Genomic DNA, 18,417 nt, shown 5'->3' with positions numbered 1-18,417 from the left:
TTGAGGCACAGTATCAATGTAACCATTTTTTTAACCCACACATAAAATAAGGCCTATTATATATCACAATTTATGGCATCAAATGTAAAGATTGAATAACCATACTGTAAATGCTCAAGATGTGTCTCTCCATTTTTTTATTGTAGCTACTGTAGGGATAATACTGAAGGCCACATATACACGTAGTACAAATAAATGGGCTCTCAGCCTACTATAACTAACATCTCACTGTACACATTAAATGGCTTGGTTTTGGCGATGATTTACATAGGCTACGCAATATTAGATACATTAGCCTCATGTGAGTTTATAGTTGTAGGATTTATGATACTATTTTAGTAATCATTGAGCCACTGCTTTTTGTGATTGCTGACCTCTGGTGGTTTGATGATTATAATTTCCTTTTTGATCTTTAAATTGTGTATCGTCTGACCATTCACTATGGTTTTATATCTCCGAAGTGTATAGCTAAATGAATAAATATGTTTTTTTACGTTTATCAGAATCCAATTGTTGTTCATCAGAATCAAGATTTATCAAGACAATTCAATTTAAATTAACTGTTATGAACACACACCAATAGCCACAAGACGGCAGCATACTACTTTATCTGAAGAATGGAGAATTCACACCAAAGAGGAGCGAGAGAGAGAGAGAGCGAGAGAGAGAGAGCGAGAGCGAGAGCGAGAGAGAGAGAGAGAGAGACTATTTCTTTTTAACTAAATTCCCAGAGTATTTCTCTATTATAAACGTTTGTTTCACACACATATTTAAAAGAATGATGGTTTTAAGAAAGGTTTTTTGTAGGCTTTTGTGGAATTGTTTTGCAAAATGCAGTACCTTGCACATAAATGTTGCCTCATAGGCATATTCGTGTCATCTGATTCATCGTGGTTCGTAACTGACAACATTCAAGCTCCTCCCTCTGGTTATTCGGTTCCTTGCTGTTGCACAGCGCTTCACTCGGCTGAGAGAGGATCCTGAAATGGAGCGTTATCCCGGTCAATCACCACACAATTTCCGGCCTCTTCCTTCCCTTGAGTTATGTACGGTAGTCCCGGAGCGAGAATAAGCAAAACACGAAAAGAAGAACAACGACAAGGGGAAAATAAAAGCAATATCTGAAACATGCTACGGATATAGATATTCCTTTTCCCTCGTCTTTTGCATCTAAACACATGCAACATAAAGTCCCGCCTTCTATCTCTCCAATAAACGCCCATTTGGAGCATAGCGTTGCATGCTTGCTGTGGTGAGTTGAGAACGCCTGGGAACCAGGTTAGCGCTTCACAGAAAGTGTGGCAGTCGACAGCGCGGAGGCTCAGCGTTGCAGCTCATGCGCGGTGTGACCTCTGCAGTATAGAGCCAACCATCTCTAACGATTCCTCTACGATATTTAATGATGTTGATTTCCATGACTGGAAAAATAACTTGGTTATAAGGAAACACTTGTACGTTTGTACACGAAGTTCAGTAGTTCAGAGGGCTGACAGGAGTACTGTTCACTTCGACTCGGTGCGACCATCCAGGTTGATGGTAAACGATGGCGCTAAAAGCAAGAGCACTATACGACTTTAATTCGGAGAACCCCGGAGAAATATCCGTGAAGGAGAACGAGATTGTGACTCTGTATAGCGAACAGGACATCGAAGGCTGGTTTGAGGGAGCCAACAGCAAAGGGGATAAGGGATTATTCCCTGCGTCCTACGTGGAGATAGTAAAGAACGACACCGCGTCCGCCGCTGTCGTCAACAACAACAACAGCAGCACATCTGGGCATGCTCCCCAGGGCTCTCGGTACGCCAATGTATCCACCGGAGGCTTCGATGCCTCATATCAACCTCCGAATAAAGTTGAGAGCTCTTCATCTCCGGGATACCCCGGGTTCTCACCCCCGGGTCAAGCATCACAGCATAACGTCTATCCCGACACCAGCCAAGGCAGTGAGGATGATTGGTACGATGACTGGGATGACAGCTCCACGGTGGCCGATGAACCACCGGTCGGAGTCGCTCGGGATTTTGACGTACCTTCGAAATACAGGGTGTCCTCGGTGCCGAGAGGCGGTGCACAGCAGGCGAAAAGTTCCGCCACCGTCGGTAAGAATTTGAACAGGTTCTCCACCTTTGTGAAGTCAGGAGGCGAAGCGTTTGTGCTGGGGGAAGCGGCGGGCGACGTGAAAGACTGGGACAGACTCTGCGTGGTGATGGGTCAGTATGGCCCGCAGTGGCAGGATAACCCCTACCCGTTTGCCTGTACCATCGATGACCCCACTAAGCAGACCAAGTTTAAAGGTATGAAAAGCTACATATCTTACAAGCTGACACCAACGCACACTCAAACCCAGGTGAACAGAAGGTATAAGCACTTTGACTGGCTTTACGCCCGCCTGGTCGAGAAGTTCCCTGTCATCTCCGTGCCGCACATCCCCGAGAAGCAGGCCACCGGGCGCTTCGAGGAGGACTTCATCTCCAAGAGGAGGAAGGGCCTCATATGGTGGATGGACCATATGACCAGTCACCCTGTGTTGTCCAAATGCGACGTGTTCCAGCACTTTCTCACCTGCAACAGTACGGACGAGAAGGCCTGGAAGCTGGGCAAGAGGAAAGCTGAGAAAGATGAGATGGTGGGCGCCAACTTCTTCCTCACCATCAGCACCCCCGTCGCGCCTATGGACCTCCAAGAGGTGGAGATTAAGATCGACGGCTTCAAGACCTTCACTAAGCGGATGGACGAAGGATCCATGCAGCTGAACGTCACCGTCAGCGAGTTCGCCCGCAAACAGATCAGTGGTTTTAAGAAGGAGTACCAGAGAGTGGGCCAGTCCTTTAAGATCCTCAGCCAAGCCTTTGAGTTGGACCAGCAGCCGTACTCTGTTGGACTTAACCGAGCCATCTCCATCACTGGGGATGCCTATGAGGCGATTGGGGACTATTTTGCTGAGCAGCCCAGCAAAGATCTTGATCCCATCATGGATTTGTTAGCACTTTACCAGGGCCACCTGGCAAACTACCCAGACATCATCCACGTCCAGAAAGGTAAAAAAACCATCATTAATTAAATGTGTCACAACTCGCCAGCCTTGATTACTATTATGATTGGTCAGTGTTATAGCCTCATGAAATTGTCTCTCAACAATTGTTTATAGGCTACTGTTGGCCACAACCAAAATTTCCCAAGAAGTATACTAAGCCTAGGCAGAGCCATGGTAACTAGTTGAAGACAAAACGGAAACAGAGGCTGCCATTGGGTCACATGAAAAACCTTTCCATATTTTTGTTAATGACTAACCCCGTGGGAATCTGAGTAAAAAACTGCTGACAAACGTGTAGGGAGTGACCAGCGTCGAAATCATGTGAAATCTTAAACTGTCTCTTAAACAGATTCTTAATGATAGAATGCATCTGGTAATTTCAGACAGTCAAAACAAAATAGATTATATTAGTATCCACTAGACTAGGTTTCCTCCCACATAGGCTCATCACTGCATACTACTGTAAGATCAAAGATACAAATGTGAAGGGTCAAACAACAAAAAAGGTCATAATTGACAGTGTGGTATTATTTGTTTGCCCTCTGGTGTGTTGTTCTCAGACCATACAGCTGCCTATGCAAGCGTGGCTCGTTTGACTTTGCAATACAAATAGCCTAGCAGGAAATGTTTGCATTGGGAGAATTTAAGCACGTGCTCCATGTCTAGTTTCACTCCAGAGACTGCATCGCATGATGGAAGCCCTGTCTAGATGGGTTTGGTTAGATTTTTTCATGGCTGCAGAATCTTCAGATTTGTGTATAGATTGATATTGAGGTCAGTAAGTCATCATCGACCGTACACAAGAATCCGCTGCCCACAGAAAGAAACATACATCTGTCTCATTGTGTGTCCGTCAGAGATGAATACGGTTGTGGAAGGGTCAGACACTATTGAAACACTGCATAAAGATAGGCCTCATAACCCCCTGTTTACATACCTAATAATGAAACACACTCCTTTGCTTTGCAAGGGGAGGCCAGAATGGTTAGGCTTGTCTGCCTAATCAGCATTCAGGCTGTCAACTTGCAGACTGATATATGACTGCATTCCCGGCCTTACTAAATGGCTGAACAAATGGTTTTATGTTTTTTTTTTTTTATTCAGCAGGGCCTGCTGAACACAAAAAACTGGTTTTGTTTGACACACATTCATAAGCGGAAATGTGACTAAGCCAACCAGACCTGGGAGAGGTCAAATAAGAATGCAAACGAATCCTCTTCATAGAAGCTGATAGATTGTGTCCAGCAATACTCGATGGTCAATCGTCGGTCAAAGCTTACCCAGCACGCGAATGAACTTCAAACACGTTTATGCAATAGAGTATTTCATCACTAGTTAAAACAGCTTATGGTTTCCAAAAGCTGTGAGAAAAGGGCCTGGAGGTTCATATTTCAATGTTAAAAAGCACTAAACCCACAATTGAAATGAGATAACATTAGCCTTGCTTCTGTCGAAATCCTGTTTGTCCTGAAGGAGACCAGGGAATTTGGGCCTGGAGTGCTTTTGGAATGATTTTGGAAAACAGGCTAATTTGTTTTACTGTTCTGGAGTCACACGAGGAAACCTGCTTTGGTACAAAAAAATCTGATAGTAGACATCACATGTTGTGGCCTGCACAGCCAATTAGAAGATGATCAGATTATGCTATGAAGCAAGCATATAATGTAAAGATGGAACTTCCCTTCTTTTTTGAGTCTATTGAATGTGGAACACCTTATTTGTGGACATGGAGAGAACAGATGTACCAGTATTAGTCACTGCCATAAAATCCCAGTGCCAATCTGGGCCTATGGAGCACTCAAATGTCCCAAAGGTATTCAACAAATATTGTCCCTTTCTTCTATAGTAGAAACTAAGACAAGATCGGAGGCTAGTTTAAGATCAGTTGGATGTAAACAAGAGACTTGACAAACCTGTTTATTTTTTCCATTGTCACTTAACTTTTTTTTACAATGCCATGTCAACATCACAGATGTACATTGTCTTATATATTGCCTATTATTATAATGATGCTGCAATGCTTTTAGCTAAATATAGTAGCTTAGTTCCAGGTTGGCTAAATTCCGATCGGTGATTCCGATAGGCTGGTGCACCAGTGGTTACACAGCGTTCAAAGTAATGACCTTACACACAGTTAACATCCATCCGTTCACTCTTCAGCTAGCACTACAAAGCCCCCTGGCATGTAAAGAACTGCAAATGCTGCAACATGGAGATGCCTCTAATTACAGAGGTGGGGGGGGGGGGGGCTTTTAATGAAACTGTAAAGGCTGGCAGCCTATAGTTCACTGACATGTCATTGTGGTGAGGATAATACCATGCAGCTGGGAGCTTGCATCGTCCTGAAAAGAAATCTGGTAGAACCATGCTGTGACACAAACCTCCCGTCCTGTGCCCTCTGTACACAGGATCAAAGCCAGGCCTTGCCTCTGGCTTTTTACCAGACCTCTACACCTACTCAACATCACCTTTTTTCCCTCCTCAATAGATTTATAAGGGCTCTCTTTCCCTTTAATGGACAGGAGGGTAGGGGAGAGAGACAGGAAAATGTGGTGGAAGAAGAGAGTGAAAAACAAATCTGAATTAAACCTGTGTGGCTGTGAAGGTTTGTCGCCTAAATGGTTATCCTGTTGCGTGTGCATTTCTTATCACTATACTACCACGGTTAACAATGTTTTTTTAATTTGTTAAGAGAAAATCTTGCTGAATGCTCCTCCTCGAGAGAGCCGCTGTTTCGTTCTACGGCATAGAAAGGACACAAGCTGACCACATCCTTGTCTTGATAAATTAAGGTAGGGTAGGGTAAAAGTTTTGTTGCTTTCACACACCTCCCCCCTCCCCCCTCCCTTTCTAAATATGAAGAATGGAAAGTGAATGTTTGCTATTAGTAGAATCCTCCTGGTCGGTGCCATTTTTAGCATCAGGTCCGCAGTCAGCTCACCGAACTGCCAGCAGACAGTCTGTTTTTATTTGACCAAAATGGTAACAACTAGAAACCCGAGACTTCCTTCTTTGGGCATCGAACCTCACTCTATCGATCTCTTGTCTCCATGGAGACGCCATTAACCGAGATCACTGAGGCCAAGCTGCCAATGTAAAGTCATAATGGGACATTGATGTATTTTGCTTTGCTGGATACACTATATTTGTATATATAGATGTTGTTATACAGGATTAGCAACATTGTCTTTTGTGTTTTTGGGAATTCATTTTTTTGACGTAGCACGTGACCTAGTAGTATAAGACCAAGTCCACAACTGATGCTACAGGGGAATTTGAAACTAAGCAGTAAAATGTAGGACCAGACAAGCTTGTTTAATAATAGATTTCTTCGCAGAGGAGAGGAGTGGCATTCTTAAAATCACTTTTCTTAAAAACGAGGACTGAGACATATGTAATGATTTGATGAGTCGGCAAAAGTCATCTGCCGTTCAATTTATCAAAATGGATCCTATGGAATCCAATCCAATTTAATGGGAGACAAAAAAAATGCTATTTTCCATTCAAACATGTTTCTCTACGTTAATCCAATGATTGCTATTTTCATGATGAACAATATTTGGTTTACAGAAACTGAGAATGGGATTGATCATCCCATACTCATCGAAGACTTCATTCATTCAGTCATCGTAGACTTAATACAGATCCAACTGCTAGATATGGAAAGTAGAAAAACATATTTTAAAAACAATGGCTTTTGCCATGTTTTGACATTGATTTGTCACTAAGAAATGTCAATCATCCCCTACAACCTAACCTTTGCATTAGATTACATGTAAATTCAGTGTCTGATTGGTTTAGCCACTACGCCTTCATCGTGTCTAAAATATTCTCAGTAAATAATTGTTAGTAAAACCAACATTGCATTACATGATCAGCAGAAAATAATTGAGCATGGCATTCCGGTCGCATGAGTGTGAGTCTAACTTCAGTTCACAGGCTAGCGGTCGCATGATGTTATGTAACCAGGCCTTGCGTAATGGCTGTATGGGCTGCCTTCCATCCAGGCATGATGGTTTGCATTGACCATTATGGACTGAGACACTAATTATTAATCACGGGACCGCTTTTAAAGCAGTGTTTCACTAGCAAACATGTACGTCGCCCACACACACTAGATAACTTTCAAAACATGGTAAGCACCATTTGGACTCACCCTGAAGTTATTTTTCAGAGAATTTAGTTCCTCGTTCCTTCTATTTCCAAAGTATGGTGTGAGCCTGCGTCTCATTTCTCCTTTCCTACTTATCATGGTGTTTTTGGGATGGGTGAATCCCCAGTAGAGACTGCAAGAAGGAGAAAAAATGTTGATTTTCCTAATCGTGTTTTTATTCATTTGGTTTTGACTGGCAATTAAACAATATTTATATATATAAGCTACATATATTGTGCAGGCATGTACATAACACTATTGGGGAGAGGTGTTAGACTGCCAGGTTGCAAGCATGGGGTGTTTCATTTCTCTGTCTCACTAGAAACCACAAGTGTGCAATGAGGGGCATGTATTTCCTTTGAAAGCCACAGACCTCGGAAATAACGTTCAGACTATATGAGTAAAGGGGGTTTTTGTTGCTTTTATTTCCCCTATCTCTTATATCTAAGTAGCCTACTCCTATTTATTAAGTGGCCATAAAAGATAAAGTTTGTTGGGATCGTTTCATTGGCGAATTATAATGATGAGCAAAATACGAGATAAATGGCCGGTTGCATAGTTGTTCTAAGCCAAGTTTGACACACTCTCAGGCTTTAAGAACTACCGCATTTGACCTGCATTCAATATACCACTAATACACCAAAACAAAATAAAGCAAATGGTGAATGCCCTAACATGGATGTTTCGGAAAATGCCTTTGCGATGACCTCTGTTCTGATATTTATAGTTCTCACTCACTTCCCCTTTTTAGTTGCAACAGAAGTATGATGACTGTAAATTGAACAGCGATTTGAAAGGATTTAAGTCGAGTACTGGTTAAATGCATACGATGATATCTGACCATTTCCCATCAGGACTACAGTATAACCAAACCTATAGTGTCTGTGTCTTAATACATACATCTCCTTTTAGTAAACCTGCGCGGGGTTTTTCCTTATCAATATTCATAAGAAACTACAATAAGCCCGACCTAATCCACACGACTCTGCCCTCCGCTTCCTCCTTCCTTGCAGGTGCCCTTACGAAGGTGAAGGAGAGCCAGAAGCACGTGGAGGAGGCAAAGATGGAGGCCCCGCAGGCGGAAGGCATCAAGGAGCGCTGCAACATCATCTCCTTTGCCACCATGGCGGAGATCCAGCACTTCCACCAGATCCGCGTGCGCGACTTCAAGACCCAGATGCAGCAGTACCTTCAGCAGCAGATCGGCTTCTTCCAGAAAGTCACGGGCAAGCTGGAGGAAGCCCTGCAGAAGTATGATGACGCCTAGTAGGCTGCTGTCGCTGAAGATGACCCCCCCCCCCCCCCCCACCCCGCCCCGCCCCGCTCCGCCCCCTCTCCACTTGTGATGGGGTCGGCACCTCTCTGTCCTCACGAGCGGTGACTGCTTAGCCTCCTGCTAGCCTAGCGCCGCAATGCTAGGGCGGCTGCTTTTCCGTTCTTTCTTTCTTTCCAGGGAAACGTACGAGGAGTGGACACACTTCCGTTGTTTTGAAATTAATAACCACGGATCCCCGCTGAGTTCATGGTTGGGGGGGGGTCGATTCAGGTTCATCCTCAAGTGAAGAAGAAGAAGAAGAAGAAGAAGACCGAAACAATCACAATGTCAGTTCAGAAAAGACATGGAGCTAACTGCCTCTTCTGGTCTGCTATTTGGTAATGTACATGGTGCTTTTCCAGCTCTTTTTAATCACTCCAGTGTCCGACTGATGCTTTTCAATGACTCGTTTTCCTGAGCAGAAACACCTGGACTGCATCCAGAAGCGGTGTAATCCACCAGGGGGTCTTGTGCGCTGCCAAGTACACCTGTTCCACACGCGCTGGCCACAATGAATGTTTACAGTCCGCCCGATAGTCCCAGCACCCACTGTCACTACTGTCTCACTGTGCCTTCTCTTTTTTGTTAGCAGGCTGAAGGATTTTTTTTTATAAATATATATATATAGATATATATCTATATGTAGACTAATTTTAGCCAGATTTGTTCTTGTTAAGGTTTTTTCCACTCTTTCCAGAGGAGGGTATGTAGATGGGTGACTCAGCTTCGGGGGTCTTCGGGTGGAGTTACCATGGGAACCGATGAAGGAGGACCCCCCCCCCACCCCAGGGGAAGCACTAGGCGGCACCACTAAAGCTTTCTCGGTTGTTAGACAGTGTTCTCTAGCCAGGAAGAGGATTTCTCGCCTGTTTTCACATCCACCGAACACACACACATACAATTGCACACACTCTTTCTTAATAAAGCAAATGTATGGACAGTTCGGTTCACCTGGATGGCTGTATTGTAATTTATATGCTGGTTGCATAGTAAAGACTTAAGGTAGAAGTGAAGAAATAAAACATATTCTTCAAATACAGAGCATATTTGTTTTATGCTTTCTTTCTTTTTTTAAAGCCAATACAAACTATTAAAAGATATCTTGAGTACCATTTTCAATATTAACATTCATTTACGTTTAATATTCCATGGTTCTAATGTTCGGGAGCTGGACCCAAATGCAGAGCTTGAACTTGGGACTAAAGAAAGAAACTTTAATCAGAGGTAAATCAAAAAATCATTTAACAAACAGGTTAATCATAAAACTTAAAACGTGAGCTCGCAGGCAGCTGTTAGAACGAACTACAGCAACTTACGACATCCATAACAAGAAAATCACATGTGGAAAGGACTTAAACAGACATGATAAATATACACAGGTGAACACAATTATCTAATTAACACCGGTGGGCCAGAGACCATCTGCAGGGCAGCAACAACACAAAAACACTTTGAACAAACTGTTGAACAAAACAATGAGCCAAACCAGGAAAGATAAACATAAGCACATCTCCCTTTAATCTGAACAGTGTCATGCTCAATAGCCATTGTATTCTGGGCCCCTTTGAAATCTGAGTTTATTTTCTGTACTTGTTTAACCCTGTCTATTTATTCTTGCCATGAGAACAGCAGAGAGGGAAGGACGGCGAAGGCTAGGTCTAGTGCTTACACAGGATATCTCGGGAGGACCGGAGTGTGTCTGTGTCGTGTCAGCGATGTGGTCATCTTCAGACAGCAGATCTGCAAAGGCCTCAGAGCCTGGATGGCCTTCTGGGACATCTGCTCGAGGTCAGCAAGCCAGTTGCAGGCTGGAATAATGTAGCAAAAATAGTTTTGGATACAATGGAAGATACTCCCTTAATATTTCTCCATTTATAATTGTAATGCATTTGATTTTTGAGCGAGGCATTCCAGTTGCTTTAAATGTTCAACGTCACCTTCGATTTACTTTCACAGTACTGTAAACAGTAATGTCTGGAAAAATTCATTGAACATGCATCAGTTTTCAATTTATTTCTGCTTGCCATTACCAGCCCCCCTCCCTGCCTGTATGTTATGGTGGTTGTGGGACCCGTCTGTGATAAATGCTAGGGTTGCATAGCGTGGTCTAAACGGAGAGCTGGATGGGGCTGATCTGAGTCCCTCCCCACCAGGGTGTCTCTGCTGGTGGCTGGCAAGCCCATTAGATCTTCCCCTCCCTGTTTAATATATTATCACTTCTTCCATCGTCCCCCGGCCGCATTCGCTTCTGCACGCTTCTGAGTTGTTCAAGGGATTCCCAAGCCGACTGCTGTATTCACAAACCACCACTGCCATTCAGAAGCCAACTGCTGTCTATTGTATTTAATTGGTTCCCGAAGTATACTGATGTACCGAAGACATCGGTAGCCATGATTTACATTGATTTTGCATCGCTAAATTCTCACCCGTCATCCATGAGGCAAATTTCAATTTTGAAGGGTGCATATTCAGTTCTTCATCAGGCCTTCATTACTTTTAAAGGGAAATACTTAAAGTCCTATTTGTGGAGAACTTTGTAAGGGTATAGACAGTCACAGAGCAGAGTTGCACTTCCATTTGATTCTAGGCAGGACATGGCAGCAGATGGAAGTGATGGCCACCTCAGGCCTTCAGTGTGGTGCCAGTGTGGTGCCAGTGCGGCCTCAGGAACTAGATGTCCCAATTCTTCAAATCAGGGCCTTTGGGCGTGTTCTCCTACAAGCGCTTACAGTAGATTGGTAGATACACGCCATGGGGGAGGCTACTGTGGGAGAACATATGCTGGTTCCGATCAAATAGAAATGCTATGTAATAATACAAATTGTCACATTGTCATGTACACAATTCTTCTGGTTCCACCAAATGTGTTATCTTTAGAATGACAGAAAAGTGTGAACCCAAATGTCTTGAGAAAAGAAAGATAAGAAGGTCAACAGCCAAGTACATTCCACTGAGAGAAACTTTGGGCTCGTGTTGTAAGTGGATTGCCTCAGATGCCCTCCAGATGTGGCGGTGGAGCGGAACATTGGAAAACATGATGCAATTGGTCATCAGGTCAGTGAAATGGCTCTGAGCAAGAGGGTCGAATAGGCTGCTTCCTATAGGACTTGTTGCTGGAGGCTTGGAGGGCTACTGGTTCTCCTTCCTATAAATCCACCTGTCAAAAGTGGGCCTGAGCAATGAACCCAATTTCCTAACAGCCAAAGGAACCACCATCAGAAGATGAATGTGTGTGCATGAACGAGGAAATGTAAGGCATTGATTGTCAAAAGCCCTTGGGTTCATCACACTGGTTAGAAAAAACCAACGTCGATTCACCATGGATAAATACGGCACTTGAATCCGCTGAAAATCGACCAGAACCTTGCGTTCTTCTGGCGTCTGGGTGGACCTGACCCAGCGATGGCAGCTAGTCCCGGCCCTTGGCTCAAATGATCTCCACAGCTGCGGCATTTCTTTGTATGCAGCAGTTCATATTGAACCAGGCGGAACAGTGACTAGTATTAACCGCTTTTGTCCTCCATCTGTTTTCATCCATATTTCCAAAGCTTTTCCTACCGTTTGTTGGGACACCTCAGCCGTGGCTCTGGCCCCCTGCCACATACCTCGCCACATAGAACACATTCATTCATAATGACTTAACCATGGCCTCAAGATCCCTCATTTAATTATACAGACTCCTGCTACCCTTAACCCTGTGTCATCCAATGGTTATGCTACGAGAGAGAGAGAGAGAGAGAGAGAGAGAGAGAGAGAGAGAGAGAGAGAGAGAGAGAGAGAGAGAGAGAGAGAGAGAGAGAGAGAGAGAGAGAGAGAGAGAGAGAGAGAGAGAGAGAGAGAGAGAGAGAGAGAGAGTGTTATTATTTTCCTGTCACCTGTCGACTTCAGCCACAAAATCTCATTATTTCCTATTTCCTTAGACTACTTTCACAATGTGATTTTGGCAAAAAAAAGTATGGTACAAATCTATTGCCATGATCTACCCCCAACTTCCTTCAATTGTGGTTATTTTCAATTGAGGAAGCTCACTACATAATGGCAGGAAATGAGGGACCACATAAAATATTGATTAATTTCACACAGTATTGATTTTGTGTGAACGGAAGTCAAATCTTAATAAATTATTCACGGCGAAAGGAAGTGGTTTGCTTAACATGGCAGGGGGATACCGCTATTTCAAGATATTACTGTGGAGAACACAAGTGTTTCCTACTCCTCAGGACATCAGCGTAAAACAGTGTCCACAGAACCGGGAATTCTCATACCATTAGCACTGACACAGCAGATTCGGTCCATCCCAACTAATTTTCTTCACGAAAGGGGCTAAAACAAAGCCATTCCAATTCCACTAATCTCTGGATCACTCTCTATTGTGTTAATCTTTCACATGTGCTCTGACATGTATATTAATGTGCTGGCACACATTAAGCCGGCCAACCATAGCCCCCCTTAAATATGCACTCACTCACAGTCATTAGGCCTACTCAGCACAAAATATCTCCCGTCCAGATTTTAGTGGTCGAGATAAACGCGAGAAGAAAAACCTTTGTGAGTGCCAATTCATTTCGGTCTGTCCTTTTTGGGGAGTTCATGGGTTTGGAATGTAAAGGATTTGCTTGTGCTCAGCATATTTCGTCCGGGGAACGGGGAGCAGGGTGGGGGGGTGGGGGATTCAGTTCAGATCTGTTTCCAATTACAGGCCGAGCCTACGCTGCCTGGCCCTTGATCAGAATCAGGACTCTGTAACAGAACGAGAGAGAGAGGGCTGACCTGCAACCAGAAGGCATGAATCTGTACTTCTGAGTTCTGCTGCATCAGCGTGGGTTGATCCTCCATGTTTTTGGGGAACCAGGCTTTATCATCCCTTCTACGGGATGGATGATGAGGACCAAACGCTGCCTCTGAATGAGAGGGAAGCAGGAGAGCTACTCCGGAGATAATCCGAGGTGTGGACTTCTCCTGGCTCCTGATCGATGATTCATATATCGGTTGTTATTTGTCTGATGTTTAGACCACGGTTTAATGTTTATCTATGTTTCAAAGAACTGAAGAACTGGGAAATCGGTTCAATTTACATTAACTGGTTCAATTTACATTCAGGAGAAGGTGCTGTTCAGAGAAAGCACCGGATTCTACTTATAATTCTTAAAATATGACACATATGGTACACGCTGGAGCAATTAATAGATAACACGTTACAATTAGGGTACATTAATTAAATAACATAAGTTGATGCAGTGATATGCATTATTATATAGTGTTAGGGTTAGGGTTTTTGTTATATGGTTAACCCTTAGCCTATTAAGGGTTAGGGTTAGGAAACACCATGAGTAAATGACAACTAGACCATAAATTAACCTACAGTGTGGGGCATCAGGGAATAACACCCCAAATCACACGATACCTCTCCCCCACACTTTTTAAACGTACGCACCATAAACAACCACATTCATGTGTTTATTTGTTCTCGCGTCATGCTAAGCAGTTCCTCCGTCTAGCAGGAAATGTTATCAGCCCACGGTCAGCAAAAAACGCAGCCCTGGGTCGGCCGATCCGATGAGGTCATCCACTGGCCTGCCCACGCTGGGTGGGACCTGACTGGCCCTCTCCCTGTAGGCCTACTGATAACATGAATTTGTCAGACTAGCCAAACCACACGCATAAAACCACCGTAACACCGCCGTAAAACCACCATGTACTCCGAACGGGAGTACATGAGAGAAAACAGTGTGCTCTATTCTACCGCAGTTTTTCGTTATTTAGAAATGGCTATTGAGAGCTTAGCTTTTAAATAACACAGAAACATGACTTTAATATAACTAACATTGTTTTGTTTGGCATTACTGGACGGAAACCCTGAAGTCAACATCCTGTTACAACCAATGTCAATGTTTTTAGACAAAGTATGAGTCATTTTATTAACGTATTTGGATGCATGTTAAATAATGATGGTACATCTCAGTAGATAAACACCAGTTATAATTATAAAATAACATGACAATCTTCCACCATGTATAATGGTTATGCCCTCTGGTATTACGCCGAGATGTCTGTGAATTGGCATTTGACTGTCTTACACATTCAGATGAGTTGTTTAATGCCAAATTCATCATTGTGCATCCTGAAGGGAAGTGCTATTCATGTGAGGGGAATACAGATATAAAAAAAATGCACAAAGATGTATACACATACAAATACAGAGATGTACATGTATACACATACAAAGATGTCCGAAAAGTTGCATGTTCAAGTGCTACAAGTGCCAGCAACAACACAACAAGGTTCTAGTTCATCTGGACAATTTGGAATGAATTTAATTACTTTCCATGGATTTCCAAAGTGAATTCTCTTCACAAGGACAGGTGCTACGCTACTGTAGCTCTGCAAGTCAATAGAAGGGGCTACCACTTGGATGTAAGCTATGGTTATTACACAGTGTTGACACAGCATACCTGAGGGCCTGGAGTGAATCATTTCACGTCACTGTGTGTGAAGAATGAGGAGGAGCCCTGTGTTGGCCCTGCCACATTCTGTACCTGGAGGAAGGCAGGGGAATGCCGGAGCACTGGGGCCTTCTCCAGCCCAACGCTTTGTTTTTACAGGGTCCCACACAGGAAGCTCCCCCCAGCTCCGCCTCATTGATGTGATCTGAGAACAGGCTGACCCGCCCCCCCCCCACAACCCTACCCCACAACACGGCCAGACTCTCTGGCTGCTCCCCAAGATACACACACACACACACACACACACACACGCAAACACACACACACACACACACACACACACACACACACACACACAGACACACACACACACAGACACAGATACACACACACACACACACACACACACACACACACACACACACACACACACACACACACACACACACACACACACGTATACAAATGCACACACATACATAAAACAATAATCAACCCTCTCTCACCCTCGTTATTAGTCTCTTGCCTATACTTTCACTCGCATACACACAATCTCTCTTTATCTCTCTCTAGCATATACTTTGACACACACAGCCACACACACACACACACATTACACATCACACACTACATTGTGTCTTTGTTTTGAAGGATGCTGGCTGGGGAACATTCCCCGCCCCCACAGGGTGCTGGGAATGAGTTTAATCTCAAACTAACGGTTATTCAATCGTCCCAGGAAGCATGCCGCCAGCATCCACTTCCTCATGGCGCTACAAACACCCGCATTAGGCTGCTTCCTCATCTAAGGCGAAGGAATTATGCAATTGCCCATGTCTAACAGACTTGTGTTGTGCTCATTTTCAACTTCTACACTGAACCAGTTTTTGTTTTTTTAATACACTGGGGCAAAGCAAGCGTATCACTGCGCGAGGCTAATATCTTAGTCTATTTTTATTTTATTTGCACAGAACACCTGCTCCACATATACCCATCCAGTCACATCATTTGGCAACCGTAATCGCCAATACCTGCATCCTCATTTTAGTTTCCCCCGCCCCCCCCTACACACACACCCACCCCCACACACACACACACACACACACACACGAACAGAGATCAAGCAGCAGCCCTTTTGTGTGGGGGGCTGCCCCAGGATGAGCAGTAGAACGGTCGAGTGTGACAGCTGACATGGCTCTCTGATGACTCCGCTGTTTTTAAACCCAAAGCCAACGGATAGGAAATGGCCATCGCACCAAAACGCACACACAAACACCGGACCACCTGCCACACTCAAGGCTTGGATTTGTGTTTGTCGAGGAGTTAAAGACAGGATGTGGAGCAGGCGTGCTGAAGGGAAAGTCCCACGGTGCTGACAGCACGTTTAATAAGGCTTTTCTTTTGCATGTCTTTGATTATGTTTCATGCCTTGATATCCTTCGTTATCTCTCTCTCCCACGCATTCCTTCTCTCAGTCGCCCTTCCTTCTAACACTTCATGGACGACGTAACGCTGACTAGCTATGGTGCAAAGGAGGTGAGCTTCTGCTGCTCTACCACATATGTTTTTGATGCCAGAGAAGGAGGGTGTATTGAATTATTCTGCTTTTGTATTTACCAAAAGAAAGAAGAAATGAGATTCTATAGGGTTCATCTCAATTCCTCCAACTCATTCTGTTCCTAATCATTCGGTTCCCCAGAGAACATTTACAGTTCAACTTGACGTTATCCTAGAATCTCTTGGCTTCGTTCCATTTCAGGACTCATTGACTGCATATCTGGAAAGAAGGCTTATCGTTAGTGGTTGATTAAACCCCACTGTTATGAAAGCTCACAGATGATAAAGTTATTCTGGAGCAAAGTAGGAGAATGTCTTGATTGCTCTTTTTCCCTTTCAGGGAATTTCTCCATTGATGCCTCTGTTTTTAACTCACAGTAGACCACTGTGGCCTTTGACACTATTTGGTGACATTCCGAAAGCCTGTGCTATATTAAACGCGTCATGATTAGCGGTGAAGCAATACAGTACCCACATTTTCTTGTAGTGTGTATATAAACACAGCACACAACTCATTATTGGCAGCACAAAGCTGAAGTCAAGACATATCTTAAAACATCTTTCTAAAAATGTAGCTCTACACAGGGAATACAATGTTTTTAGTGAATTAAGTTTATTTTACTTCCTACCAACGATTTAGTCCCACAGCAGCGAAAGGCACTCAGGCTAAGCGATGTTTTACCCCACAGAAGGAGCTAATGGTGTGTAACTCAATGATAATGTGACCAAAAGTGATCCAATTAGACGGGCCTGTCCAACCGCATTCTCTCACTCTATCCGTCTAATCGAATACCGGCTCACGTTTTCTGTCTCCACCTCTCTCTTACTTGTGTGTGTGTATGCATATGTGTGGGTGTGTTTCAATGGAATGCAATATTACAGGAAGAAGGTTTAATGGAGATCAGTTTACAGATGTAGCCCGTGTGATTTTAATACACATTACTGTTTCTAAGGTAGCGATGGAAGGAATCTTGCCAAAATGTCCTCGAAGCTTGAGCATTACCATTTGTTGGAATATCAGTTTTGCAATGTGACCAACATAAACCGTCAAACTTCGATCTGAAATTACAAATGGAGGGTTTATTGAGAAGTTGTATGGTAGGGGCTTCAGACATGTGTGACAGACACTGTAGGTGTTTATTTACCGCTCCCACCCTGCCTTTAATGAGGAAGATGAACGCTGAAAGGCTACATCATCATATTAATATACAGGGTGACTGATTCAGTGGACCACAGAGTGCTGCTTAACATTTGCTCCTTTAAACCCTCCAACGAATGAAAACCTGACACCTACATAATAGTATGGAGACTATAGCAATGTGACAGATGTTCTAGCTGTGATATTGTGTGTGGGTGAGAGACACACCTAGATAGAAGGATAGAGAGACATATAGTGAGCATGAGTGAAACAGAGACCTGCATCAAGAGATCTTCACTCTTCGCTCAACAGTTCAGCCGCCAGCAGGCTTGTCGTAAGATTCCAATGCACAGAACCCCAACCATACGTCTATACAGTCAGCAAGACTGAAGAATGTCCATAACATCTATTATTGATGTGGCTTAACATTGAATCTTTATTTCTGCTAAGCTTGTACTCTTCCATCCATCAGAAGAATGGCATGTATGATTATTGCTGAAGTAATCGTGTACAAATGTACACTTTAATGTTTGAAGAATATATAGAATCCAGAAGCAAAAGGTTTCAGGTCCAGACGATGACGATGGACGACGGAAACCTTCTTGTCCTTTTTCGATTTCACATCCTATTATAAGAAGCAAATCCTTTTGAAAAACGCTTTCAGAAAGTTCATTCTGCAACCATTGAGAATATTGCATATGCACAAAAAAATGTCAGCAAATGTGAAACAAGGAGATTGTTGAGGCTTGTCACCAGCCTGCCAATTCTAGCACTGGTTCA

At 43.6% G+C, this 18,417-nt stretch overlaps 1 protein-coding gene and 1 long non-coding RNA gene across 2 annotated transcripts; one reads left to right on the top strand and one right to left on the bottom strand.

The window, feature by feature from the left end:
- The first annotated feature begins 1,275 nt into the window (after positions 1 to 1,275).
- On the top strand, positions 1,276 to 9,614 carry snx18a (sorting nexin 18a). Its single transcript, XM_030370709.1, has 2 exons — positions 1,276 to 3,038; positions 8,201 to 9,614. The coding sequence occupies exons 1-2, from the start codon at positions 1,544 to 1,546 to the stop codon at positions 8,452 to 8,454; spliced, it is 1,749 nt and encodes a 582-aa protein (XP_030226569.1). The 5' UTR covers positions 1,276 to 1,543; the 3' UTR covers positions 8,455 to 9,614.
- A 113-nt stretch (positions 9,615 to 9,727) lies between these two features.
- On the bottom strand, positions 9,728 to 15,096 carry LOC115554101 (uncharacterized). Its single transcript, XR_003978551.1, has 4 exons — positions 14,955 to 15,096; positions 13,937 to 14,120; positions 13,273 to 13,468; positions 9,728 to 10,310 (listed from the first exon to the last, which is right to left on the bottom strand). It is a non-coding gene; the product is annotated as an uncharacterized LOC115554101 (long non-coding RNA).
- Between the last annotated feature and the right edge of the window lie 3,321 nt (positions 15,097 to 18,417).

This window comes from Gadus morhua, chromosome 11 (assembly GCF_902167405.1).
Source record: "Gadus morhua chromosome 11, gadMor3.0, whole genome shotgun sequence".
NCBI classification, from domain to species: domain Eukaryota; kingdom Metazoa; phylum Chordata; class Actinopteri; order Gadiformes; family Gadidae; genus Gadus; species Gadus morhua.
The sequence above is the reverse complement of the archived record's forward strand: the minus strand, read 5'-3'. Positions and strand labels throughout refer to the sequence as shown.

Coding starts and splice junctions, on each gene's coding strand:
- snx18a (XM_030370709.1), top strand. CDS start 1,544: ATGGCGCTAAAAGCAAGAGCACTATACGACTTTAATTCGGAGAACCCC. Junction 3,039..8,200: donor CATCATCCACGTCCAGAAAG/GTAAAAAAACCA, acceptor CCTTCCTTGCAG/GTGCCCTTACGAAGGTGAAG.